The following is a 26,775-nucleotide window of genomic DNA, read 5'->3' as shown; positions in this document are numbered from 1 at the left end:
CTTTCACTCAGGCCACCCTTCTAATATTGGGGAACACCCTGCTCATGCCACGTTAACTTCTATGGGCACAAGCACTGTTTGTGACAAACTGTTCTTAACCCTTTTGTTGGCAGAGAGAGGATCCCATTTTGCCATGGGATCAGTGGCAGTGCGTCATTCAGGACAGTTTTGCATGTTATTTTGGCCTTAATACGTGTCACAAATCAGTTTGCAAACAATATTTTAAAAAAACTTTTAAAAATCTTTGAGTTAATAAAGCGGCATACAAACATGGTCTCTTTTCTGCTTTCTTGAGTAAGGTAAGAAAAGTGCAGGTGTTCCAGCCTAGCTCAGTGGTTTCTGTGGTGGTGGGGAAGCCAGTGGAAAATACAAAGCGTAGGGGTTGGTAATGTTCTCTAGTTGCACGGTGATTGGCTCAATGTTCTGTCACTCATGGGGACACTAAGTCACCTCAAAAACTATGGGTAGCGCTCGAAAATTCAAGCTGCCATAGACTAACATTAGAAGTGCCTATCCAAGAATGCTCAAGGTCATGGCCACAGATAAAAGGACATCAAATCAAGTTATATCTATCGTAGCTTTGGATTGGACTGATCATGTCAACATCTTACTTTCAAAATCTTAGCTAGCAAACTAGACAAGCAGTCATCATCACGCATTAAGTCGGCAATCTACTGGCAAATCCTTTCCCATCCTTGTCATTTGAAGACAAAACGTATCGGTGCTCATCGGCCATAAACATTACACAACAAGATGGAAATTGCAAATTCAACATTAAGTGCTAAGGCACCACTGCAGCCCCGGGTTCGATCACAGGCTGTGTCACAGCCGGCTGTGACCGGGAGACCCATGAGGTGGGGCCACAATTGGCCCAGCGTGGTCCGGGTTAGGGGAGGGTTTGGCCGGCCGGGATGTCCTCGTCTCATCATGCTCTAGCGACTCCTTGTGGCGGGCCGGCGCATGTAAGCGGACTTCGGTTGTCAGCGTTTCCTCTGACACGTTGGTGCGGCTTGGCTCCCAACCTTTACAGAGTCCATAGGGGAGTTGCAGCAATGAGACAAGATCGTAACTGCCAATTGGATATCATGAAAGTGGAACAGAAAAGTTTGAATACATTGGCCATGCTGTCAATCCAGCATGACTTCTGATGCATTCAAAACTGGAAACTGAAATCTCAGACTTCAGTGAGTTCAAGACAACTGGGAAAGCAGATAAAACTAGCTCTTACTGGGAAAATATGGAAATAATTTTTAGTGGTCATCTGTCAGGATTTCGGGCCTCTTTCTAGAGCTCACAAGAAGGACCGCCGCGCCACCGTCCTGTTCAAGTGAGCACGGCACAAGAAAATGTGTCCAAAAAAGTATTGCATGCTGCTGCATAAATTATGTAATATGCCAGGGAGATATGTATACTGTAGCTAAGAAAGTATTAGTAGCCCATGTGCCTCATCCTAATAATTTGGTCCCCTTCTACCTAATCATTTAGCCTACTGTTCTGACTTGGTGGTGCACATGTAGCCTATAGCTCTCTTTTAGAGAAATGTAGTCATCAAATATTGTAAGAGCTTTCATTGTCTGCTTATATGGCCCCTTTATTTATCCTACGGTTCTGACTTGATGTACAGGGAGAATACTAACCCCATGTTCTGAATGCTGTCGCTGTACATTTCAAAAGTGCTGAACAAATAGTTGACTACATCCGTCCTAGCTCGCTCATTAATGTCCTAATTAGGGATGCACAATATAATAAAATAAAATAAAAATAGGTGAAAATATCAGAATCGGACGATATTAGCTAAAAAATGCCAACATCAGACCAAAGTCTAGATTAACGCCGATGTGCAAAACTGATGTGCATACCTATATAGCGTAGGTACATGACGTAATGACGCCACATAAAATGTTGCGCTACATGTGCTACACAGCATTCCTAACCTAGCCCACAATGTCTGCTGTGTGGATCGAGCAGTCAACAAGTCAAACAGTCATTTGAAAAAGTAAGAACATTTCAGCAAGACATCTCAAAAGGCAAAATCCATTAACGGCAACATAATGGAATTCATTGCCCTTGATAATCAACCGTTCTCGGTCGTGGGTGATGTTGGCTTTCGCGACTGGTCGAGCACTGGTACACACTACCAAGTGCGCTATTTTTCAGATGTTGCCCTACCGGAGTTAACTCAGTAACAGCGTCACTGCTATTAGCTTCAGGACATACTATGGAAAGCTGTTTGGGTCTTTGCGTGTCAAAAAAGATACGTCAAATAACACTGACTCGTTATTTTAGCTTTTAATTTGATACGTCAAATAACACAGTTCTATTATAGAATGTTGTGTATTCTGAATTTGCACGTGCAAGCCAAGCGCCACCACTACAATCAGTAGCAAACACCGGCCACGAATGATGTGTTTACAATACCGAGTTGGTAATAAAGCATTATTTGTTCGACCGCAACTTCTGGGGTAGCTAACTAGCTTTAGCTTGGTACCTAGCTAGCACCAATACAACCAGCCTGAAAACAATGACCAGTAGAAACTGCAGTCATTTTCATTATTCTCAGCAATGATTTAGAAATCCTTGTGAGTAAGTATTAGCTAGGTTACCACATGTTGTTCGCCTATTGAAATTGAACTTCAGTTCATGAAAATAAATAGCTAGCCAGCTACTTAACCCTGTTGCCCAAAGCTAACATTATAAGCAGCCAGCTAGCTTCATCTGGCTAGTGAGGCTTGACCAGCCCGGGTTATGTGTTGTGACGCTAGCCACAATAAGGATTAGGCACAACTGGAATTTGTAGTTTGCCTTCAAAATAAAAGTACCTCTGAAAATGATGCAGAAGGTTAAAATTGGTGGAATCATGCCATATTTAGACTACATAAATGTTAAACAAGGTTAGAATGTGAAGCAATGAAATGGGGTATCAGTCTACTTGGTGACACTCACAGAACACAACTGAAGAGTTTACGCGAATATTTTTTTATTTAACCAGGTAGGCCAGTTGAGAACACGTTCTCATTTACAACTGCGACCTGGCCAAGATATAGCAAAGCAGTGCGACAAAAAAAAAAAACAGAGTTACACAAGGGATAAACAAAAGTACAGTCAATATCAATAGAAAATCTACATAAATTGTGTGCAAAAGGAGGTAAGGCAATAAATAGGCCAGAGTAGCAAAGTAATTACAATTTAGCAAATTAACACTGGAGTGATAAATGTGCAAGTAGAAATACTGGTGTGCAAAAGAGCAAAAAAAGTAAATAACAATATGGGGATGAGGTAGGTAGTTGGATGGGTTTTTACAGATGGGCTGTGTAAAGCTGCAGCGATCGGTGAGCTGCTCAGATAGCTGATGCTTAAAGTTAGTGATAGACTGCATCTAATTTGCTGAGTAGAGTGTTGGAGGCTATTTTATAAATGACATCACTGAAGTTGAGGATCGGTAGGATAATCAGTTTTACGAGGGTATGTTTGGCAGCGTGAGTGAAGGAGGCTTTGTTGCGAAATAGAAAGCCGATTCTAGATCTGATATGCTTAATATACGAGTCAGGAAGGAAAATTTAGAGTCTAACCAGACACCTAGGTATTTGTGGTAGTCCACACATTCTAAGTCAGAACCGTTCAGAGTAGTGATGATAGTCGGGGGGGCTGGTAGCAATCGGTTGAAGAGCATGCATTTAGTTTTACTAGCGTTTAAGAGCAGTTGGAGGCCACGGAAGGAATGTTGTACGGCATTGAAGCGCATTTGGAGGTTTGTTAACAGTGTCCAAAGAAGGGCCAGATGTATACAGAACGGTGTCGTCTGCGTAGAGGTGGATCAAGGAATCACCCGCAGCAAAAGAAACATCATTGAGATACAGAGAAAAGTGTCGGCCTAAGAATTGAACCCCGTGGCACCCCCATAGAGACTGCCAGAGGTACGGACAACAGGCCCTCCGATTTGACACACGGAACTCTATCAGAGAAGTAGGAGGTGAACCAGGCGAGGCAGTCATTTGAGAAACCAAGGCTGTTGAGTCTGCTGATAAGAATACGGTGATTGACAGAGTCGAAAGCCTTGGCCAGGTCGATGAAGACAGCTGCACAGTACTGTCTTTTATCAATGGTGGTTATGATATCGTTTAGTACCTTGAGCGTGGCTGAGGTGCACCCATGACCAGCTTGGAAACCGGATTTCACAGCAGAGAAGGTACGGTGGGATTCAAAATGGTCAGTGATCTGTTTGTTAACTTGGCTTTTGAAGACTTTGGAAAGGCAGGGCAGTATGGATATAGGTCTGTAACAGTTTGGGTCTAGAGTGTCACCCCCTTTGAAGAGGGGGATTTCCAATCTTTAGGAATCTCGGGGGAGACGTAAGATATTGAAAGGACTAGTAATAGGGGTTGCAACAATGGTGGCGGAATATTTAAGAAAGAGAGGGTCCAGATTGTTTAGCCCAGCTGATTTGTAAGGGTCCAGGTCTTGCAGCTCTTTCAGAACATCTGCTATCTGGATTTGGGTGAAGGAGAAGCTGGGGAGGCTTGGGCAAGTAGCTGCGTGGGGGGCGGAGCTGTTTGCCGGGGTTGGGGTAGCCAGGAGGAAAGCATGGCCAGCCATAGAGAAGTGCTTATTGAAATTCTCAATTATCGTGGATTTATCAGTGGTGACAGTGTTTCCTAGCCTCAGTGCAGTGGGCAGCTGGGAGGAGGTGCTCTTATTCTCCATGGACTTTAGTGTCCCAGAACTTTTTGGAATTAGAGCTACAGGATGCAAATTTCTGTTTGAAAAAGCTAGCCTTTCCTTTCCTAACTGACTGTATGTATTGGTTCCTGACTTCCCTGAAAAGTTGCATATTGAGGGGACTATTCGATGCTAGTGCAGTACGCCATAGGGTGTTTTTGTGCTGGTCGAGGGCAGTCAGGTCTGGAGTGAACCAAGGGCTATATCTGTCCTTAGTTCTACATTTTTTGAAAGGGGCATGCTTATTTAAGATGGTGAGGAAAGCACTTTTAAAATAACAACCAGGCATCCTCTACTGACGGGATGAGGTTAATATCCTTCCAGGATACCCGGGCCAGGTCGATTAGAAAGGCCTGTTCGCAGAAGTGTTTTAGGGAGGGTTTGACAGTGATGAGGGGTGGTCATTTGACCGCGGACCCATAATGAATGCAGGCAATGAGGCAGTAATCGCTGAGAACCTGATTGAAAACAACAGAGGTGTATTTGGAGGGCATGTTGGTCAGGATAATATCTATGAGGGTGCCCATGTTTACGGATTTAGGATTGTACCTAGTGGGTTCCTTGATTATTTATGTGAGATTGAGGGCATCTAGCTTAGATTATTAGGATGGCCGGGGTGTTAAGCATATCCCAGTTTAGGTCACCTAGCAGAACGAACTCTGAAGATAGATGGGGCAATCAGTTCACGTACGGTGTCCAGGGCACAGCTGGGAGCTGACAGGCAGCAACAGTAAGACTTAATTTTGGAGCTCGAACTGGAAAGTATGACAGGCTAACTCCTCCCCATTTGGCATTTCTATCTTGACGGAAAATGTTTTAGTTGGGGATGGAAATCAACATTTTTGGTTGCCTTCCTAAACCAGGATTCAGACACGGCAAGGACATCAGGGTTGGTGGAGTGTGCTAAAGCAGTGAGTAAAATAAATTTAGGGAGGAGGCTTCTGATGTTAACATGCATGAAACCAAGACACGCAGGGCCTGGGTTAACCTCCACATCACCCGAGGAACAGAGGAGGAGTAGGAAGAGGGTACGACTAAAGGCTATCAAAACTGGTCGTCTAGTGCGGTGGCGACAGAGAATAAAAGCAGCAGATTTCTGGGCGTGTTAGAAAAGATTCAGGGCATAATGTGCAGACAGAGGTATGGTGGGTTGTGGGTACAGTGGATGTAAGCCCATGCACTGAGTGAGAGGTTGCATCTCTGGATGTGCTGGTTATACTGGGTGAGGTCACCGCATGTGTGAGGGGTGGGACAAAGGAGGAATCTGAGGCATGTAGAGTGGGACTAGTGTCTCCACTGTAAACTAAAACAATGATAACTATCCTAAACAACACTATACAAGGCATATTTGAGAGAGACATAAAGCAATCACAGGTGTTGATTGGGAGAGCAAGCTAAGACAACAGGTAAGACAACAGCTAATCAGCTAAGACAACAACAACAGGTAAAATGGCGATGAATAGGCAGTGTTTCAAATCGGAGGGCCTGTTGTCTGGACCTCTGGCAGTCTCTATGGGGGTACCACAGGGTTCAATTCTCAGGCTGACTCTTTTCTCTGTATATATATCAATGATGTCGCTCTTGCTGCGGGTGATTCTTTGATCCACCTCTACGCAGACGACACTATTCTGTATACATCTGGCCCTTCTTTGGACACTTAACGTATGGTTGCAATCCCGATATCGGGATAAGTGTCATCAACAACCGCTGAATAGCATAGCGCTACATTCAATAAATATTAATATTCATGAAATCACAATATATATGCAATATAGGAAAACACAGCTTAGCCTTTTGTTAATCCACCTGTCGAGTCAGATTTTGAAATTATGCTTTTCAGCGAAAGCAAGCCAAGCGTTTGTGTAAGTTTATCGCACGACAAAACATTAAGTACACTTAGCATCAGGAAGCTTGGTCACGAAAATTAGAAATCAAATTAATCGGTTACCTTTGATAATCTTCGGATGTTTACACTAACGAGACTCCCAGTTACACAACAAATGTTCCGTTTGTTCCATAAAGATGATTTTTATATCCAAAATACCTGTTTGTTGCGTTATGTTCAGAAATCCACAGGAAAGAGCGGTGACGACAACGCAGACAAATTCCAAATACAGGTCGCAGTGGTGGGTAGTATAAGGGGCTTTGGTAACAAAACGGATGGCACTGTGATAAACTGCATCCAGTTTGCTGAGTAGAGTATTGGAAGCTATTTTGTAGATGACGTCGCTGAAGTCGAGGATCGGTAGTCGGCTGGCCCCTGCTACATATTTGTCGCCAGACCCACTGACTCCAGGTGATCTATAAGTCTATGCTAGGTAAAGCTCCGTCTTATCTCAGCTCACTGGTCACGATAACAACACCCACCCGTAGCACGTGCTCCAGCAGGTATATCTCACTGGTCATCCCCAAAGCCAACAGCTCTTTTGGCTGCCTTTCCTTCCAGTTCTCTGCTGCCAGAGACTGGAACGAATTGCAATTTTTTTTTTTTTACAAAAAATTAAATACTTTTTTTTTTTAATTAAAAAAAAAATCTAACTTGACTCTACGCTTGTTTATTCCATGTGTAACTCTGTATTGTTGTTTGTGTCACAGTACTTTGCTTTATCTTGGCCAGTTCGCAGTTGTAAATGAGAACTTGTTCTCAACTAGCTTACCTGGTTAAATATTTTTTTTTAAAGGAATAGGTTTTGACTATGTTTTACTGGTAATGGAGACATACGTAAATGCCAAAATAACTTTTTGGTCAGTGTGGTGTGTGTGTAACCTTTGTTTAACTAGGCAAGTCAGTAAATTACAAATTCTTATTTACAATGACTGCCTATCCCGGACCAATTGTGCGCAGCCCTATGGGACTCCCAATCACGGCCGGATGTGATACAGCCTGGATTCGAACCAGGGACTGTAGTGACATCTCTTGCACTGAGATGCAGTGCCTTAGATTGCTGCGTCCATGTGTGTTTTAACTATTTAACTGAACTAGAACGCTTAGGCAGCTAAAATTTTAAATATCAGTTATTGGTATCGTTTTTTTGGGCAAGGAAAATATTGTATATCGGCATCGGCCAAAAATGTCATATCGGTGCACCACTAGTCTAATCCAAATTACGGATGGCCTCTTATGCGCTTGTCGTCCCCTTATGCCATAGTTTGTACATCTTAATTGTCAGTAGAAACCACATATGTTTAAGCAAGTCTGCCATATCAGCTATGTTTTTTTTAAAGGCAGTAAATGAGGCTGAATGAATTGTTTCGCTGCCAGACAAGGCTCCGCTGATTGCCAGGTGTAGCAGTGGTAAAGATTCACTCCACCGTGCTGAAAAGAAAGCTCTGCTGTTGGGAACGCATGATGTAGGCCTTAACAGTTTGTGGGCACCGTTTGTTGCCGTTATAGTGCAATTAATATATTGTTTTGTGGCTTTGCTTGCATGAATTTTTCTATATATATATATATATATTCAGTTTGCCCCACCAAGATTTATATGCTAAAATCACCACTGCATGGGATAGATACTTTTTTGTTATGCCATTTTAAAGCTAATGTCCTGCTATTCTACAAATGTTGCCATATCTTGTGTGTTCATGTGATATTTGAATGCCAAACATTACAACATAATCAATGGGCAAAAAAACCTAGCCACATTTTTTTGCTGACATGGGCTTAGAGATTTCTGACAAGTTACAAATAGCTCTAAGATCTGCAATGACTGACATGACAAGAGGAAAACTGCTGATGCACTACCCAATTAACGAAATTGCACCTTGTACATTCAACTATTACAACTTTCAGGAGTAAATTAAAAGCCGGACTGAGTTACTTAAAAAGTTTCCCTTCCCAGTATGGGAACCACTCCCATTCCAGCAGGTAGCCTAGCCGTTAAGAGCGCTGTTTCAAATCACAGAGCTGGCAAGGAGGAACAATTCTGCCCCTGAGCAAGGCAGTTAACCCCCAACAACTGCTTCCTGGACTTCGATTGAGGTAGCCCCCCTGCACTTCTCTGATTCAGGGGTGTTGGGTTAAATGCGGAAGACACATTTCAGTTGAATGCATTCAGTTGTGCAACTGACTAGGTATCCCCTTTGCCCATAGAGGGTGCTGTTGAGGCCACTGTGTACCATTGCAAAACAGTGCGTTTTAATCAGTTGAGCCTCCACTGCTTCACACTTGTTATAAGATAAAGGAGAGGGAGAGAAGTCATGGGTATTTTATTAGGATCCCCATTAGCTGTTGCGAAAGCTGCAGCTACTCTTCCTGGGGTCCACACAAAACATGACATTAACAGCTCAAGAACAGAACTACATCAATAAAACAAATGTCACAAGTAGCCAACATATCAATACATAGACAAACTATATAGGTCAAAGAGTCTAGGCTAATAAATAGAAAGCAAGGCGTCCTACTTTTCCACTGCGTATCTCTTATCATTAAATGATGAGGCCGTCTGATTAGGCGCATGCATCGCTATAGACATGATCCGTACCCGTTTGCTATTGGTCCATTCTTGGATGGTCTCCCTTTGTATACTACGCCAGGGTTTCCCAAACTCGGTCCTGGGGCACATTTTGGGTTTTGCCCTAGTATTACACAGCCGTTTCAAATAATCAACGCTTGATAAGTTGGTTATTTGAATCAGCTGTGTAGTGCTATGCCAAAAACCAAAACGTGTACCCGGGGGGGGAGCAAGACCGTGTTTGGGAAATCATGTGCCACACTAGCTAACGCGTCTTATACCTAATCACGAGAATGATGCAAATACGGTTTAATAACCTAGTGAACAGTAAACAGCCGGTTCCCCGGGTAAAGACTCACCTGCCCTGGGGAAGGAGAACCGACAGGACTCGATTCCCGTCAGGGTTAGAGTCCCCGTTTCGGTGAGGTAAGGGTTGGATAGGCTACAGCCAAAGCTAAACCTGAAAAGAACCTTAAAATTACACCGAAAGGAGCTCTAGATGTGGTGTAGGTCCAGTTCTTAGTAGAAAATACCTATTCTTGTAGTCTACCACGACAGTGGATGTCAGACAGCAATGTCTATAGCTACAGAAGGATTTTATCTTACATATGTACGGACTGGAGACACAATAGCGCATGCTCAGGCCCTTGAAGTCCTTCCTCTGTCTTCTCCTTCAGAACTGTGCTTCAACCAATCGGAGGCGTTCGTACCTGTGATGCAAGCCGGACTGTCATTCGTTGTGTTCATAGGGGACGCTGATTCTATAAACCTAGTCTACTCATTCTCCTCCTCCTTCCCTTCCTTTCTCTCCTCCCTTCTCTCTCGCTTTCTCGGTACTCTCCGTTTCGCTAAACTCATCATTGTTATGAAAAAAATGGCGTCTTCCTCTTTATCCCTTGGTCTGTGTATATTTGCGACGTTCTATAGTGCCATCTAGTGGTCTTCTAGGCATATCGCACCAACATTACTTAATTTACCTATTCGCTGGGGACGTCCCAAGGATTCCAAATAGCAATATCACCATGCGTCAGGACGCATGCGCCACAATCATGGATATGCGGCCCAAATAGCACGGATTGGGATTAGTTAACTAGGCCTAAAACTAGTAGGCCTAGTTTAATTACATTTTGCTGTAGCTTGGTGGTAGTTGAATAAAATAAAATCTTGGTAGTGTTTTGACTAGTTAATATCTTTTTACCATGTAGTGGTGTCGCTAACTACTGGAACTACACAGTTTTTTGTAAAAGAAAAGAAAATATTGGTGGGTGAAGTAGGCAAGAATTTCCTTTCTTTTTCAGCATGAGACCTGCCTAAAATGAGACTTGAAACACATTTTTGGTGTTTAATAGGATAAATTGCACCTTATATTAACATTGACTCCAGAGTGACCTGTCTTGCAATTTGTAGCCTATACATTTCAGATTGCAATTCATAACATATATATATATATATTTTACCTTTATTTAACTAGGAAAGTCAGTTAAAAACAAATTGTTATTTTCAACGACAGCCTAGGGACAGTGGGTTAACTGCCTGTTCAGGGGCAGAACAAGAGATTTGTACCTTGTCAGCTCAGGGATTTGAATTTACAACCTTCCAGTTACAAGTCCAACACTCTAACCACTAGGCTACCCTGCTGCCCCAAATAGCCTATCATAACATATCTTGAAATGGATGATGGAATTCCACAAATTAATGCATACCTTACGGAATGTAACATATCATAGTAACTGGAGTGTCACGGATTTAAGTTTACTATGTTACGTCTAAACATGGTTCCAGGTTGGCCAAATAGGTCACCTAAAACAAGACCAAGAGGGGGGAGAAACACAATACTGCTTTAATGTAGGCCTGCTAAAAAACTATGTCTCCAGATTGTATTATGGACATCAGAAGCACTGTAATATTGTGCAATCCTCCTACTGTTGAAATGTGGACTGGGGCAATAACCACAGTTTCCTGCAGTTTTACTGCATGACTTTATGTGTGTGTGAGTGAGAAAGAGAGAGAGCGCTCTAGGCCAGGCCATGCTGTCTGTGTATGCTTTAGTTCCATGGTCTGGTCTCTAGTCTGTTTCATTCATTCATGCCACACACACACGGACATACCTAATCTGTTCTAGGCTAGGTCACATGAGTTATGTTGTTATGGGAGAGACAGAGAAAACCTCTGTTACAACACTCTACTTCTGAGACATGTGATTTCCTAGAACAGGTCCACTGGGTACAGTATAGGGCCTTGGGATAGGGGCTATAGTTAGGGCTTAAGTATGGGGGTATGAGGTTGGGCTGGGTATAGGGCTGTGTTTTCTGCAGTCTGAGCTGTCAACATGTTACAGGTACAAATGGTGGTATTACCATATCAGGATTATGGTATAGTTTTGCTGTCTCAGAATTGTCCCTGGTTTCAATGAGAAAATGTAATGATACTTTATGCCACAGGAACACTGTTCCCGTATTCACTACTGTATATATATGTAGTACAACAACAACAACAAACACATACCTAATCATGGTTTAGGATAGGTAAGTATAGTGATGTCATCACTAGTGGCCAGTGCTCATACCTCAGATGATGACATCATAGAGGTCCCAAATGGCACCCTATTCCCTTTATAGTGCTCTACATTTGACCAGGGCCATGGCACCCTATTCCCTTTATAGTGCACTACTTTTGAAAGGGATTAGGGTGCCAGTTGGGTCATTAACAAAACTAAAACTCTGATGAGGGATTAAGAAGAGGGATCAAGCCCAAGTTGTATACTCTGTATTCCTCTGAGGATGGCTTTAGTTTACAACACATATACATCTTAGTATATCTGTCTTATTATTATTATTACACATATTATAAGGTGGCACTGACATACTGTACATCTAAAGCTTATTCTGACTCGCAGGTCCGTTGGTGACAGAGCAGAACCAGCGAACCTCCCTGTGTCACTTAGAACTATGACCAGACGCAACCAGTAGGTATAGAACCCACCGACCGTAGGGGTACCTCTACACTCCAGAACTGACTTGGAATTAAACAAGATACCTGTAGGATCAAATGATCCAATAATTCTTATATTAAACATGTTAGGCTACAATTATATGGATTAGTGTTTTGTAAGTGGTAAGAAAACATCCACACAGATTTTGTCTGGCCTTAACTTTAACACCTGTAACCCATAGTGGAGTACAGGTGAGAGCTTGACACCTGGCTTTAGGATGCTATTATTATATATTACTGTCTATACATATCTACATACACACTGAGTTTTTCTTTAGTGGTCTACAGTGACTATCTACATTTACAATCAATGCATTCTCTTCTGGTGCATATTGTACAATATGAACAATTCTTAGTGCAAGCAAATCACACATCATATCTGACAAACATGCTTCAGTTCTTTTCTTTTTAGTGTCCCTGTGGTGTTTGGTGCCGGTGCCCCTGCTCAGGATCAGTCCAGCTTTCTGTACGCTACATCAACTCTCTCAAACACTCTTCAGAGTAGTGTGTCAGTGTGTCCACATATATCCATGGCAAGCCTCTGCTGGGTGGGAAGGGTGTGTGTGTGCGTGTGTGTTTTGTACAGCATTTGTGAGTGTGGGGAGATTGAGTGTGTGTGTGTGTGTGTAGTATGTTTATGTGCAGACAGATAGTATGTGTGTGTACAGAATGTGTAAGTGCCAAGACACTGTGTGTTATAGCTACAGCATCCTTATCTGGAGGCCAGCAACATCGTGATGGGTTTTTCTCCTCTATTTCCACTCTCACACTCTCCATCATTTGATTGGTCATTTGTCTTTTGGGTCCAATGAGGAGGCAGAGTACTAGAAGCTCATAGGATCAGCAGTGTTGAGCAGTTTGGTCCTTTTTTCTTTTTTTCTGGGAGGCTGAGAATCTTTAAAGTAGCAGAGGTCCCACTAGCTCTCATCTCTTTCTCTAGTGTTCTCTTTAGTCCAGAAGCAGTGGCAGGTTGAGACTAGTGCAGCAGTAAAGAAACTAGTTTCTACACATGTACATATCTGTGGATTAGCTAATCCTATACATACTGCACTAGATGTAGTTTGTGTGTGTGTGTGTGTCTTGGGATTGGACAGAAATTGTGTATAGACAGAAGTACAGGATCGGATGTTGGGGGAATAGCGTAGAACGTTCTGCTGGGGTCTAGAGCACGTTCTCAAAAAGCTGCATGGAGTTCATTATGTTCTCATCCTGAAACAGAAACATACAGGATAGAACATTGAGCGAAAGTCATGAGGCTGTTTTTTTTGTTCACTTGGAATATTAGTCTAAGTAAAACATTCAGCAAATCCCCCAGTGACATCTACATAACACTTTACTTGGAGGGGTTATTCATAAGACATTCACAACACCTTTATGAAACCAATCATAACACCTTCATGAGTATTGCAGTATGATTCATAACCTTCATAACACATTATTCAATATCATTCATAAGGAATTTTCAAAATTAAAGTTCCTTTTCATTACATAACTAAAAGTTATCAGTAACTCTGAAATATTTCTTATTTATCCATTGTACAACACAAATGTGTATGTTTACAACCACAGTACCCAACCCCAAGTGTTAACCTAAGAGCACATGTTTTGGGCTTATCTTGATAGAGAACACACTGTAGGCCTAACATGGCACTGGCTCCAGACCAGGAGCCATATAATACAACTTTATTGTCCATGTTACAGAGAACAACAGAAATGTGTCTTCTGCGCTTACAACACAACTCTCCCAGTTAGCACAAACACACAGTGCAGCACCCCTGGATGGAGCGCATGTTGCTCAAGGGCCCAACGGAAGGGACTTGTCAGGAACTGAACAGTTACCAGATCAGTTCCCCCCTTATTCTAGCTCCCGGTGTATGTGACAATAAAATATAAAACAATTCTCCAACTGGTGACCTTTTGCCTACAGGTCCAACTCCTTAGCTGCTGGGCTACCTACAGCCCCCCTGGGTGCATCCCTTGGATATCTTCACATATAATAGGGTGGCTAAGCTGAAATTTCCAGAATGATTGTTCATTTTGTGATAAAAGCACATAATTTTGCAGAGAGAGATTTACATGTCCTGAAAATATTTAGATATCGTGACATCACAGATATTGCCCCTGGGGGTCATGGCACTCTTTAATTACAAATTAAAGGTTTAATAAAATAAACACATCCAGGAAAGAGTAGCTTGGCATTACCAACAGGAGTAAACAGCACATGAGTGACTGACGACTCCTGGGTCAAGTCATTGCTTCCAGTCAAACTCCTGGGTCAAGTCATTGCTTCCAGTATGTGTGACCCAGGAGTTGTTCCTGTTAGCTGTGTGTTAACTCCTGAATCAAGATTCATGCTAAGCTGCTGCTTCCAGGATTGATAAAAAATAAGGGAGGGGATGTTCTAATCAGTGGTGTAGTAGAGGGTAAACCCACAAACACAGTTTACACACCTGTTTTATTTTTTACAAGCATTTACCCACCTATTGCAGAAGAATGCATTGAAAATAAAGGGAGTGTTAATTTATTCACAGCGAAAGGCGACCAGTGTTTAGCCATATATTTTCTTACCTCTATTGATTATGATGAAGACATTGGTACTGTACTAGCTGAAACATGTGAGCTTGATAACAACATAGGTGCAATCCACTTAGTGTGTGCTGCAAATATTGTACTTTGAGGTTGCTCTAAAGCAGAAAGGTGGAATAAAAGAGTCAGGAGCAGGTTTTCTTAATTGAACGAAGTTCTCTATTGAGGTATTTTTTTCTTCTCAAACACTCCAACACAATCAGATGATCAACCAAGGAAAATACAAATCATCTTTACAAGAACAAGGAACACAAGGTGAGTATCTTTACACTACAACATAAATCACGGGTGTGTCACCGCCTTAACGATCTGTTCGTGGACAACCCTCTTCGGGTGGTGGTCCGGATCCGTGGTGGCCATTCCCAAGAGGTCATGTGTCCTCTTCTTCTTCCTTCCGAAAGGTATGTCCTCTCCTTTGGAGAAGCAAACACACTTTTCTTTCTCCAGCTCCTCTCTGCTGGTTCCCTCCTCTCTCTTGTAGGGGAAAGAGAATAGGTCATTAGTACCGTCAGCTGTGCTTAATTGCCTCTGATCACCTTGACTCACATGCCAGGCTGGGCTACTATCCGTGGGACCAGCCTGCCCTCTGGTGGTCCTTCCACATACCTCCCCCCTCAGGACCGGACTGGAGGGCCGGGCGCCAGACGCGCCGTCTTGGTTGCGTTGGGACAGCGCGTCCGCATTCCCGTTCCTCGGTCCGGCCCTGTGGATAACATGGAAAGAGTGGTTGTAAAGCAAGAAACCATCTGACTATTCTGTTGTTATTTTTTTGTCTTACCGGCCATCCACGTGAGGGGAGGATGGTCAGTAACGAGGTAGTACCGGAGATAAGCGAGGGCCCACTTAATGGCTATGGCCTCTTTCTCTACGGTAGCATATCTCTGTTCCCGATCAATGACCTTCCTACTTATGAAGAGAATAGGCCTATCTGCTTTGCCTTCACCCTGAGCTAGGACGGCCTGAGCCCCGTATCTGAGGCGTCTACCTGCACAATGAACTCATGGAAGAAACCAGGAGCCTGCAGGGCGTGATCAGAGGACAGGCTATCTTTTAGCAACTGGAAGGCGTCTTCCGTCTTGTCCTTCCACGCTACACGGTTTGGCAGGTTTTTCTTGGCTTGTGAGAGGGGTGGCAATGGTTGCATATCCAGAGATGAAACGGCGATAATATCCCGTTATCCCCAAGAAGGCTCGGACGTCCCACTTCGTCTGGGGCCGAGGCCAGTCCCGAATTGCCTTAGTCTTGCCCTGGTATTTTTCCGTTCCCCACGGTGTATCCCAGGTATTCCGCTTCGGACAGACCCAGGCAGCATTTGTTTGGATTTGCCGTCAGCCCTGTAGCCTCCAGGCTCACGAGCACCTCCCGCAGACACAGGAGGTGGCTATCCCAGTCCTCGCTGTGAATGACCACATCGTCTATGTACGCCGCTGCGTACTCTTGATGGGGTTGTAGAATGGCATCCATGAGGTGTTGGAAAGTTGCCACAGCACCATGCAGTCCGAAGGGCATTCTCACATACTGAAAAAGCCCCTCCGGTGTGGTGAAGGCAGTCTTTGGGCGGTCCTCTGGAGCCACTGGCACTTGCCAATATCCTTTCATCAAATCCAGGGTGGTGATGAACTTGGCCTTTCCTAAACGCTCCAAGAGTTCATCCACGCGGGGCATGGGATACGCGTCGAAAGTAGAGATGGCGTTTACACCTCTAAAGTCGTTGCAGAGCCTCATACTACCGTCAGGTTTGGGGACCAGGACTATGGGACTGGACCACTCATTCGTAGATGGCTCGATCACCCTCATCCTCAGCATTTCCCTCACCTCGTTCTTAGCGATGACTTGGCGGTCCTCAGGAATCCTGTAAGGCCGGATATGCACCTTCTTGCCGGGTTCAGTGTGGATATGGTGAACCAGAACATCTGTTTGTCCTGGGAAGGGAGAGAATACCCTGCCCGAATTGCATAATCAGCTTGTCTAGCTGTCTAGTCTGCTCCAGCAGGGGAGTTCGGCCATGGCGCACCTGTAGCAGGCTCTTTTTCCTTGTCCTCCATGTCCATCAAAGCCACACCCTCCTCTCTTCCATGGTACTTCAGCAGGTTGATATGATAGAGTTGGACCTTCTTCCTCCTGTCAGGTTGCTTGATGAGGTAATTGACCGATGAGACCCTTTCTGTTACCTCGTAGGGCCCAACCCACTGCGCCATCAAGCGGTGTTCGGCCATGGGCACGAGTACCAGCACTTTCTCTCCCATGGTGAACTCCCTGGGTGTTGCTGACTTATCGTAGGCTCGGCCTTGAGTCTGATGCGCCTTCTCCATATGTTAATTTACTATGGGTCAGACTGCCGACAGGCGGTCCCTCATCAGGGTAACATGTTCTATCGTCGACCGGAATGGGCATCGTTGGGCATTCCAGGTCTCCTTGGCTAAGTCGATGATCCCTCGACATGGCCGGCCGTAGAGCAATTAGAATGGGGAGAACCCAGTGGACGCCTGGGGTACTTCTCGCAGGGCAAACATTAAGTGGGGCAGAAGCATGTCCCAGTTATTTCCATCTCTGAACACCACTCTTCTCAACATGATTTTAATTGTTTTGTTCAGGCGTTCGCACAAACTGTCTGTCTGCGGGTGGAATATGCTTGTGCGTATCTGTTGAACCTGGTATAACCGACACATGTCCTTCATCAATCGGGACATGAGGTGGGGCGGCAGGGTAGCCTAGTGGTTAGAGTGTTGGACTAGTAACCGGAAGGTTGCAAGTTCAAATCCCCGAGCTGACATGGTACAAATCTGTCGTTCTGCCCCTGAACAGGCAGTTAACCCTTAACTGACTTGCCTGGTTAAATAAAGGTAAAATTACAAATTAAAAAATGAATGGGGTTCCCTGGTCGGTTAGGATCGTCTTGGGAAGGCCCACCCGGGAGAACAGCATGAACAATTTCTTGGCGATTCCCTTTGATGACATGTTGCAAAGGGGTATGGCCTCTGGGAACTTAGTAGCGTAATCTACGACAACCAAGATGTACTCGTATCCTCTGGCGGATTTCGGGAGGGGTCCCACGAGATCCATAGCTATGCGTTCGAAGGGGGTCTCTATAATGGGGAGAGGAATCAAAGGACTGCGCAGGTGTGGCCGTACGCTGACATTGATCACACGTCCTACAATACCTGGCCACATCTAGGGTGACACGGGGCCAATAGAACCTCTGCATGATTCTGTTGATCGTTTCGCCCTGTGCCAGGTGTCCTCCTAGGACGTGGGAATGGGCTAGCTGTAGGACAGTATCCCTGTATGGTCTAGGCACCATTAGTAATTCCTGTTTTCCCCCCCTTCATTGCACAACCCAATGCAAGAGACCCTGCCTGATTGCATAGTTGGGAAGAGAGGGCTCACCTGATCCGTCAACATTTCCTCATGACATCCCGTAGGTCTGGGTCTCTATGCTGAGAGGTGCCGAACTGTCCCTAAAATTCTTGGGGCAGGTAGACCTCGGTAGAGGGGTGGGGTGGTTGTTCCCCATCCCCGTCGGTGGTGCCCGAGGGGAATCTCTTCCATGTTCCCTTCTCTGATGGGGCTTCAAATATAGCCATTAGCCTCTGGTTGCTCCTTCCTTCCTCCGTCGTATATAACCCTTCGCAGGTGTCTTCATCGGAGGTTTCCTGGAATAGCTGTCGGAGACATTGGGTCTGTATTCTTCCTCTGCTCCAGAGGACGAGGCCGAGGCTACGTTTCCTTGTAGGGCTACCACCTCGGGCTTGGACTTGTTTTTTTTCTTTCTCTGCTTTCCTGCCCCCCTGCAGTAGCCCGGCTGTTGGCATGTGATAGAGAGACCTGATCCCCTTTGTCCGGTGCATAACGTCCTCTGCTGAAGCTCCTTATATAGGGGACAGTCTCTCCCGATCAATAATGGCACCTTCAGCTGGGGTACTTTCCCCACCCTGACTGTACACCTTCCTTTCGGGGTGAGAATGGACAGACTCATGGTGGGGTAATAGTGGGTGTCTCCATGGATACAGGACACAGCTACTTTGTCTGGTAGCAGTGTTGCTGTGGTCACCATCTGCTCCTCCACGATCGTAACCATACTTCCAGAATCGAGAATGGCTACCACGTCTCGTCCTTCTATTCAAACCGGAATCTCTGGGACTGGGGATATTTTTGCTAACCAACAGAGGTGATCCTGCCCATCTCAGACTGGGATGCGTGGGGAAGGGCAGCAATGACTTGGTGGCCATGGACTTGTCCTTTCTGGGACATTGTGGGGCGTAATGGTCCGGAGACTGGCATTTATAGCACCGACCCTGTTGTGTGGGTGATGACTTCTCCCACGTCCGGAGCGGATTTGGTCGTTTCGGTGGCGGACGTGCCGGTGTCAAACAGGCTTGGCAGAGTTCTTCCGGTCCTCCTTTTTACAACTCCCATGTAGATCGGTACGTTTCCACAGCCTCAGCTATGGGTTTGCTTGCCCCACGACCCTTTCTAAGTCCCTGGGTAATTCCCTCAAAATCTTGTCCACTACGAGCGTCTCTACGACATATCCTACTCCTTTTCCGGTCTCCAGCTATTGTTTCGTTAGGCGTAGGAGTGTGAATATCTGGGCACGGATGGGTTGGTCGGCCATATAGGTCCATTGATGGAACTTTTCGTCTCTATCTCGGGCGGTCAGCTGGTACCGGGACAGAATCTCGGTTTTTAGTCGCACGTAGTCGGCAGCTTCGCGGGGGTCCAGGTCATAGTAGGCTTCCTAGGCTATCTGGGTCAAAAGAGGCGCTAACGCACTCACCCATTCTGTGGGGGTCCACTCTTCCAAGGTGGCCGTCCATTCGAACATCATGATGAAAGCCTCAATATCATCCTTTGAGAGACGAGGTAAGATAGCGGCTTCACTCGGCTTAACTCTCGGTTCTTCTCGCCGGCTCAGCTGTTGTTGCATGAGTTCTATGGTTGTCTCCAGTGCTGTGATCAACTGTTGTAGTAGAGCGTTATCCATCCTTCTTGAATGGTTCCTCTGTGTCTACAGGTAGATTTTCGTTTTCCTCACTTATCCTTGTGTCACTCGTCCACATAATGCCCGCATTCTCCACCAACGGACCAAGTACTTTGAGGTTGCGGAAAGGTGGAATAAAAGAGTCAGGAGCAGGTTTTCTCAATTGAGGTATTTTTTTCTTCTCAAAACACTCCAACACAATCAAGGATGATCAACCAAGGAAAACACAAATCTTCTTCTTTACAAGAACAAGGAACACAAGATGAGTATCTTTAAACTATAACATAAATCACGGGTGTGTAACCACCTTAACAATCCGTTTGTGGAGAACCCTCTTTGGGTGGTGGTCCGGATCCGTGGTGGCCATTCCCAAGAAGTAATTTGTCCTTTTCTTCTTCCTTCCGAAAGGTATGTCCTCTCCTTTGGAGAAGCAAACACACTTTTCTTTCTCCAGCTCCGCTCTGCTGGTTCCCTCCTCTCTCTTGTAGGGGAAAGAGAATAGGTCATTAGTACCGTCAGCTGTGCTTAATTGCCTCTGATCACCTTGACTCACATGCCAGGCTGGGCTACTATCCGTGGGACCAGCCTGCCCTCTGGTGGTCCTTTCACAGAGATGACAAGAAAAACCTGTGCCACCCCTACTGCTTTCTCTTGTTAACATGGTTCTCCAGGGTCCCAGTCTGACCCTAGTGACATCCTGTCAAGACAATCTGACATTTAGAAAATAACAGGGTTGGGGTCAATTCCATTTAAATTCACATCAATTTAGAAAGCAAAACAAATTTATCTGGGAGTTTGTAGAAATTGTATTAATGAGACTTGATACGGCAAAAGTCCCACATTAAATATTGTAAATATACTTTAAATATGGTAAAATATTGTACAGTTATTATTCTTTGAAATACTATTTTTCATACACCGTTTAAGCTAGAAACGCCATTGAAATTTAAAACATGTAGACTCGTCAACTTTTTTTATAACATTAATACTTACAAACTATTAGTCTTTTTGTCCTCCCCCCAAAAATCTCATCCACTTTAATGCGATTTCTTCAACATTCTAAAGGTCCCATTGTTAAAAACTCACAGAATTCCAACATTCTATTCACAGTAAACAACTTTTGACAAAAATCAGCTTCTTTGCTTCTCTGCCATTCAAATCTGAAATCGGAACAGAAATATCTTCTACAAATCAAATGATACAAGCTGTTTTAGTAACCAGATCTGTTGTAACTTTCATGGGTTACAGAGTTCATGTTTATAGTTAATTCATTAAGATGTGTCTAAAGATATTATTTACAGTTATTTACATATGTAAAAGAGTAATTGTATTACATTTGAAGTGATGGAGAATGAGAACCTCAGTGGCTTGCGAAAGTACTCAATCCCTTGGCATTTTTACTATTTCGTTGCCTTTCAACCTGGAATTAAAATAGATTTTTGGGGGGTTTGTATAATTTGATTTACACAACATGCCTACCACTTTGAAGATGCAACATATTTTTTATTGTGAAACAAACAAGAAATAAGCTTGAGTGTGCATATCTATTAAACTTGAGTGTGCATATCTATTCACCCCCCCCAAAGTCAATACTTTGTAGAGCCACTTTTTTTGCAGCAATTACAGCTGCAAGTCTCTTGGAGTATGTCTCTATAAGCTTGGCACATCTAGCCACTGGGATTTTTGCCCATTCTTCAAGGCAAAACTGCTCCAGCTTCTTCAAGTTGGATGGGTTCCACTGGTGTACAGCAATCTTTAAGTCATACCACAGATTCTTAATTGGATTGAGGTCTTGGCTTTGACTAGGCCATTCCAAGACATTTAAATGTTTCCCCTTAAACCACTCGTGCTGCTTTAGCAGTATGCTTAGGGTCATTGTCCTGCTGGAAGGTGAACCTCCGTCCCAGTCTCAAATCTCTGGAAGACTGAAACAGGTTTCTCAAAAGAATTTCCCTGTATTTAGTACCATCCATCATTCCTTCAATTCTGATCAGTTTCCCAGTCCCTGCCGATGAAAAACATACCATGCATGCTTCACTGTGGGGATATGTTCTCGGGGTGATGAGAGGTGTTGGGTTTGCGCCAGACATAGCGTTTTCCTTGATTGACAAAAAGCTCAATTTCAGTCTCATCTGACCAGCGTACCTTCTTCCATATGTTTGTGGAGTCTCCCACATGCCTTTTGGTGAACACCAAATGTGTTTTCTTTTGTTTCTCTTTTTTCTGGCCACTCTTCCATAAAGCCCAGCTCTGTGAAGTGTACGGCTTAAAGTGGTCCGATGTACAGATACTCCAATCTCCGCTGTGGAGCTTTGCAGCTCCTTCAGGGTTATCTTTGGTCTCTTTGTTGCCTGTCTGACTAATGCCCTCCTTGTTTTGGTGGGCGGCCCTCTCTTGGCAGGTTTGTTGTGGTGCCATACTCTTTACATTTTTTAATAATGGGTTTAATGATGCTCCGTGGGAAGTTCAAAGTTTCGGATCTGTACTTCTCCACAACTTTGTCCCTGACCTGTTTGGAGAGCTCCTTGGTCTTCATGGTGTCGCTTGCTTGGTGGTGCCCCTTGCTTAGTGATGTTGCAGAACCTGGGGCCTTTCAGAACAGGTATACTGAGATCATGTGACACTTAGATTGCACACAGGTGGACATTATTTAACTAATTATGTGACTTCTGAAGGTAATTGGTTGCACCAGATCTTATTTAGGGGCTTCATAGCAAAGGGGGTGAATACATATGCATGCACCACTTCCCCCCCCCCATGCACGCACCACTTCATTTCACTTCACCAATTTGGAATATTTGGTGAATTTCCATTACATGAAATCCAAATAAAAATCAATTTAAATTACAGGTTGTAATACAACAAAATAGGAAAAACACCAAGGGGAATGAATACTTTTGTTAAGCACTGTATGTGCAAGTGTTGGTCCCATGTTTCATGAGCTGAAATAAAATATCCCAGAAATGTTCCATACACACAATAAGCGTATTTCTCTCAAGTTTTGTGCACAAATTTGTTTACATCCCTGTTAGTGAGTATTTCACCAATATATACAAAAAAGACAAAAAATACAAAAAGTAAACGAGAGGACAACAAACCACGTCTGCACTGCTACGCCATCTTGGATGGCATCGTGTGGGCGAGCGGTTTGCTGATGTCAACATTGTGAACAAAGTGCCCCATGGTGGTGGTGGGGTTATGGTATGGGCATGCATTTTATCGATTGGCAATTTGAATGCACAGAGATATCGTGATGAGATTCTGAGGCCCATTGTCGTGCCATTCATCCGCCACTGTCACCTCATGTTTCAGCATGATAACGCACGGCCCCATGTCACAAGGATCTGTACACAATTCCTGGAAGCTGAACATGTCCCAGTTCTTCCATGGCCTGCATACTCATCAGACATGTCACCAATTAAGCACATTTGGGATGCTCTGGATCAACGTGTAGGACAGTGTGTTCCAGTTCCTGCCAATATCCAGCAACTTCGCAGAGCCATTGTAGAGGAGTGGGACAACATTCCACAGGCCACAATCAACAGCCTGATCAACTCTATGTGAAGGAGATGTGCCGCGCTGCATAAGGCAAATAGTGGTCACACCAGATACTGACAGGTTTTCTGATCCAAGCGCCTACCTTTTTTTAAGGTGTCTGTGACCAGGCCTAATGAACTGATTTAAATGGACTGATTTCCTTATATGAACTGTAACTCAGTAATATCTTTGAAATTGTTGCATGTTGCGATTTATATTTTTGTTCAGTGTACATCTTTCTGTTCCATTGATTAGTATTGGATTACGCTATTGACTGCAAGTACCAGAATGCTTGGCGACAGAAAGTGGAAGTAGAACAAGAACGCTGCAATTATGAAGAAGTGACAAGTGATTAGCCTGGCTTTTGCTAGAAACATTATTTTGTTGTTTTGTAGAATTTAAAGTTGTAAAATGTAACATGAACAAGTATTGTTATTAAAAGAAGCTTTCATTTTATAAGAAAAGTCCTGAGTAATTACTTTGAAGATAGTTATTCTATAGCATCAACTACATTTTCTCTCAACATTTACAAACTGACATTATGACCACTTTCCTAGCAAATTAGACAAAAACTCTACTTATCTGCTTTACAAATCAGCAATCAGAATAGAAATATAATCTACCAATCAGGAGATACAGCTGTTTTAGTATATATTTTAGTAATCTTGCTCTCTCTTTTTATGAAACCTTTATTTCCTCATATCTCTCAACAATACATGTTATTTTTTACCCTTAACACCTTGAATATATTTTTTGTGTTTCATTTCTCTGTTGGAAAGCAGCATCGTGTGTGGGTGTGGGCACACAGCAATCAGAGTACTGAATTTCCCATCATGTTGGCCGCTCTGATGAACCCTCATTCTGCCACTGACTCATTACTTAAGAACTACATATGCATCATGTAAATCAAGTCGTAACTGCATGTGAAAATTTCCTCCATTGTACATTTTTTTGATGGTGATCCAGTTAAGGAATTTAGCTTTCAACACAAGCTCCACAAACCCCGCTGGCTTGCCAGCTTCAGCATGCCATCACCCTGCTTCCTCCATTCCCGAAGAGGGTGGCTCTAAGCATCATAATCACAAGCTCCAACCCTGCTAGTGCAGGGAAGCCCAACCCCAGAAGTAACTCTTCTTATCAACAGTATGCAAGAATTTGATATGTGTTGTCCTAAGAATTTAACATTCTCTGTGTTGGTCTTGCCAAACCCCATTGTCACACCTCTGAGAAGTAGAAGTTACGTCATGTAGGTCTGATATCTGATTGCAGGTTAACTTAACTCAGGTTTTGAATCCAAACAATTCAGATGCTTATAAAAGGGTTTAAGATTCAAAGCTCTTTCTCTTATTTGTTCCTGACCTGCTGTGGTGAGATACTATTTATTTCCACATGCACTGAATACAACAGGTATACCTTACCGTGAAATTCTTACTTACAAGCCCTTAACCAACAATGCAGTTCAAGAAAAAGAGTTATGAATATATTTACTAAATAAAAAATAACAATAACAAGGCTATATACAGGGGGTACCGGTACCGAGTCAATGTGTGGTTAGTTGAGGTCATTTGTACATGTAGATAGGGGTAAAATGACAATGCATAGATAATAAACAGCGAGTAGCAGCAGTGTAAATAGTCCGGGTGGCCATTTGATTAATTGTTCAGCAGTCTTATGTCTTGGGGATAGAAGCTGTTAAGGAGCCTTTTGGACCTAGACTTGGCGCTCTGGTACCGCTTGCCGTGCGGTAGCAGAGAGAACAGTCTATGACTTTGGTGACTGGAGTCTTTGACAATTTTTGGGGCCTTCCTCTCTCCACCCCATGGACTTTTGGGGCATGGCCTTTCAGGCTATGATTTCTTTCTCCCTGACCATGCTTAGAATAATGCCTTGTAATCCTTGTTAATGGCTTGTAAACTTAAGCTTTATGCCTTGTATGTGATTCCATTAGTTTTACAAAGTAATTAAATACACTTATATTTAGAATCCATTCTCAGACATTTCTTCATTGCCTATTACTGTAACTCAACCATAGTCTCTTGCATATTGCTAATTATCTTTATGTCAGATAAACATTTTAATAGGATAATTGCTTAGTCTTATTTTGAGTCACGTGATATATTTAGAATATACACATATCAAAAATGATTGCCCACTACACTGGCTTACCAACTTCAATAGATACTGTTGTGGGAATCTTCCTCTCCCTTGTTATAGACCTTTGTTTCCTCATATCGCTCAGAACATGAATGTCTTTAAAGACTAACAGAACATTGTGGCTTTGTGCTAGGACCCCAAAATGCTGATCCAGCTTTAAATAGGGGTTCTAGCACTGGTCCGAGCACATTTTTACGAAACAGTATGTTGTAAATCATATGTAGTATGATTAGTACACCGTGTGTAGTTTAAGTAAGCAATAGGCAAGACAGATATCGAACACAGCCTCTGTAGTAGTCTAAAGACAGCTTGTGAATTGTCATTGCGTTCCAAAATGGCCACTCCACCTAGGGCTATAATGGCCATTTCCACTTTGTCAAATTTAATGAAACTCAGCAGGATTGTAGAACCCACCAACAGGGGGTGGCAGGTAGCCTAGTGGTTAGAGCATTGGCCAGTAACTGAAAGGTTGCTGGATTGAATCCCCAAACTGACAAGGTAAAAATAAATATTGGTCATTCTGCCCTGAGCAATGCTGTTCCCCGGGTGCCGAAGATGTGAATGTCGATTATGGCAGCATCTCTCTGATTCAGAGGGGTTGGGTTAAATGTGGAAGACACATTTCAGTTGAAGGCATCCCCCCTTAACCCCCTTAATGATGGACTGTTGTTTCTCTTTGCTTATTTCAGCTGTTCTTGCCATAATATGGCCGTGGTCTTTTACCAAATAGGGTTATCTTCTGTATACCACCCCTACCTTGTCACAACACAACTGATTGGCTCAAACTAATTAAGAACAAAATAAATCCCACAAATTAACTTTTACAATGCACACCTGTTTAATGCATTCCAGGTGACTACCTCATGAAGCTGGTTGAGAGAATGCCAAGAGTGTGCAAAGCTGTCATCAAGGCAAATGGTGGCTACTTTGAAAAATCTCAAATATAAAATATATTTCACAAACTCAACTATTATTATGCTTAGTCACCCCACTAACAGAAAATGCATAATTCAATAAGATAATATTGATAATTCCAAGGTGGCATCCTGAAAGATCACGAGAAAGAATACAAAACACTCAATGCACACAGTCACTAACTCCTAATCCTGCTCCCAGTCTGTTACGTGACTGGTGTGTCAGAGGGTTGGGTACTGTGGCAGTATAAATACACATTTCCACTGTTAAATAATTGTATAATTACAATTTTATTTTATTTAACCTTTATTTAACTAGTCAAGTCAGTTAAGAACAAAGTATTATTTACAATGATGGCCTACCCAGTGATAATCCAATGATACAAAAATATGATGTTGTTTGAATGTTGAATAAATTTGTTAAATGTGAAAAAGTTTGTAACTG

General features: G+C 43.4%; 2 protein-coding genes across 6 annotated transcripts in view; both read right to left on the bottom strand.

Annotated features, from left to right (window-relative positions):
- Window positions 1-10,018, bottom strand: part of slc23a2 (solute carrier family 23 member 2) — a 75,525-nt gene extending 65,507 nt beyond the window's left edge. For 2 of the 3 annotated variants that reach the window (XM_042331460.1, XM_042331461.1), the window contains exon 1: window positions 9,527-10,017. Coding sequence is in view for 1 of the 3 variants with exons in the window: in XM_042331459.1 (XP_042187393.1) it covers window positions 9,774-9,804 (31 nt within the window). In the remaining 2 variants the exon portion in view is untranslated. Of the gene's footprint in view, window positions 1-9,526 lie in introns of all 3 variants that reach the window. The other variant, XM_042331459.1, reaches the window with a different exon arrangement.
- Window positions 10,019-10,804: 786 nt separating this feature from the next.
- LOC112262736 (calsenilin) overlaps window positions 10,805-26,775 on the bottom strand; it is a 92,171-nt gene continuing 76,200 nt past the window's right edge. For all 3 annotated transcript variants that reach the window (XM_042331458.1, XM_042331457.1, XM_024438468.2), the window contains one exon: window positions 10,805-13,367. In XM_042331458.1, the coding sequence (XP_042187392.1) occupies window positions 13,320-13,367 (48 nt within the window). In that variant the 3' untranslated portion in view covers window positions 10,805-13,319. The remainder of the gene's footprint in view (window positions 13,368-26,775) is intronic.

Source organism: Oncorhynchus tshawytscha, linkage group LG12, assembly GCF_018296145.1.
Source record: "Oncorhynchus tshawytscha isolate Ot180627B linkage group LG12, Otsh_v2.0, whole genome shotgun sequence".
In the NCBI taxonomy this organism is placed as follows: Eukaryota; Metazoa; Chordata; class Actinopteri; order Salmoniformes; family Salmonidae; genus Oncorhynchus; species Oncorhynchus tshawytscha.
The sequence above is the reverse complement of the archived record's forward strand: the minus strand, read 5'-3'. Positions and strand labels throughout refer to the sequence as shown.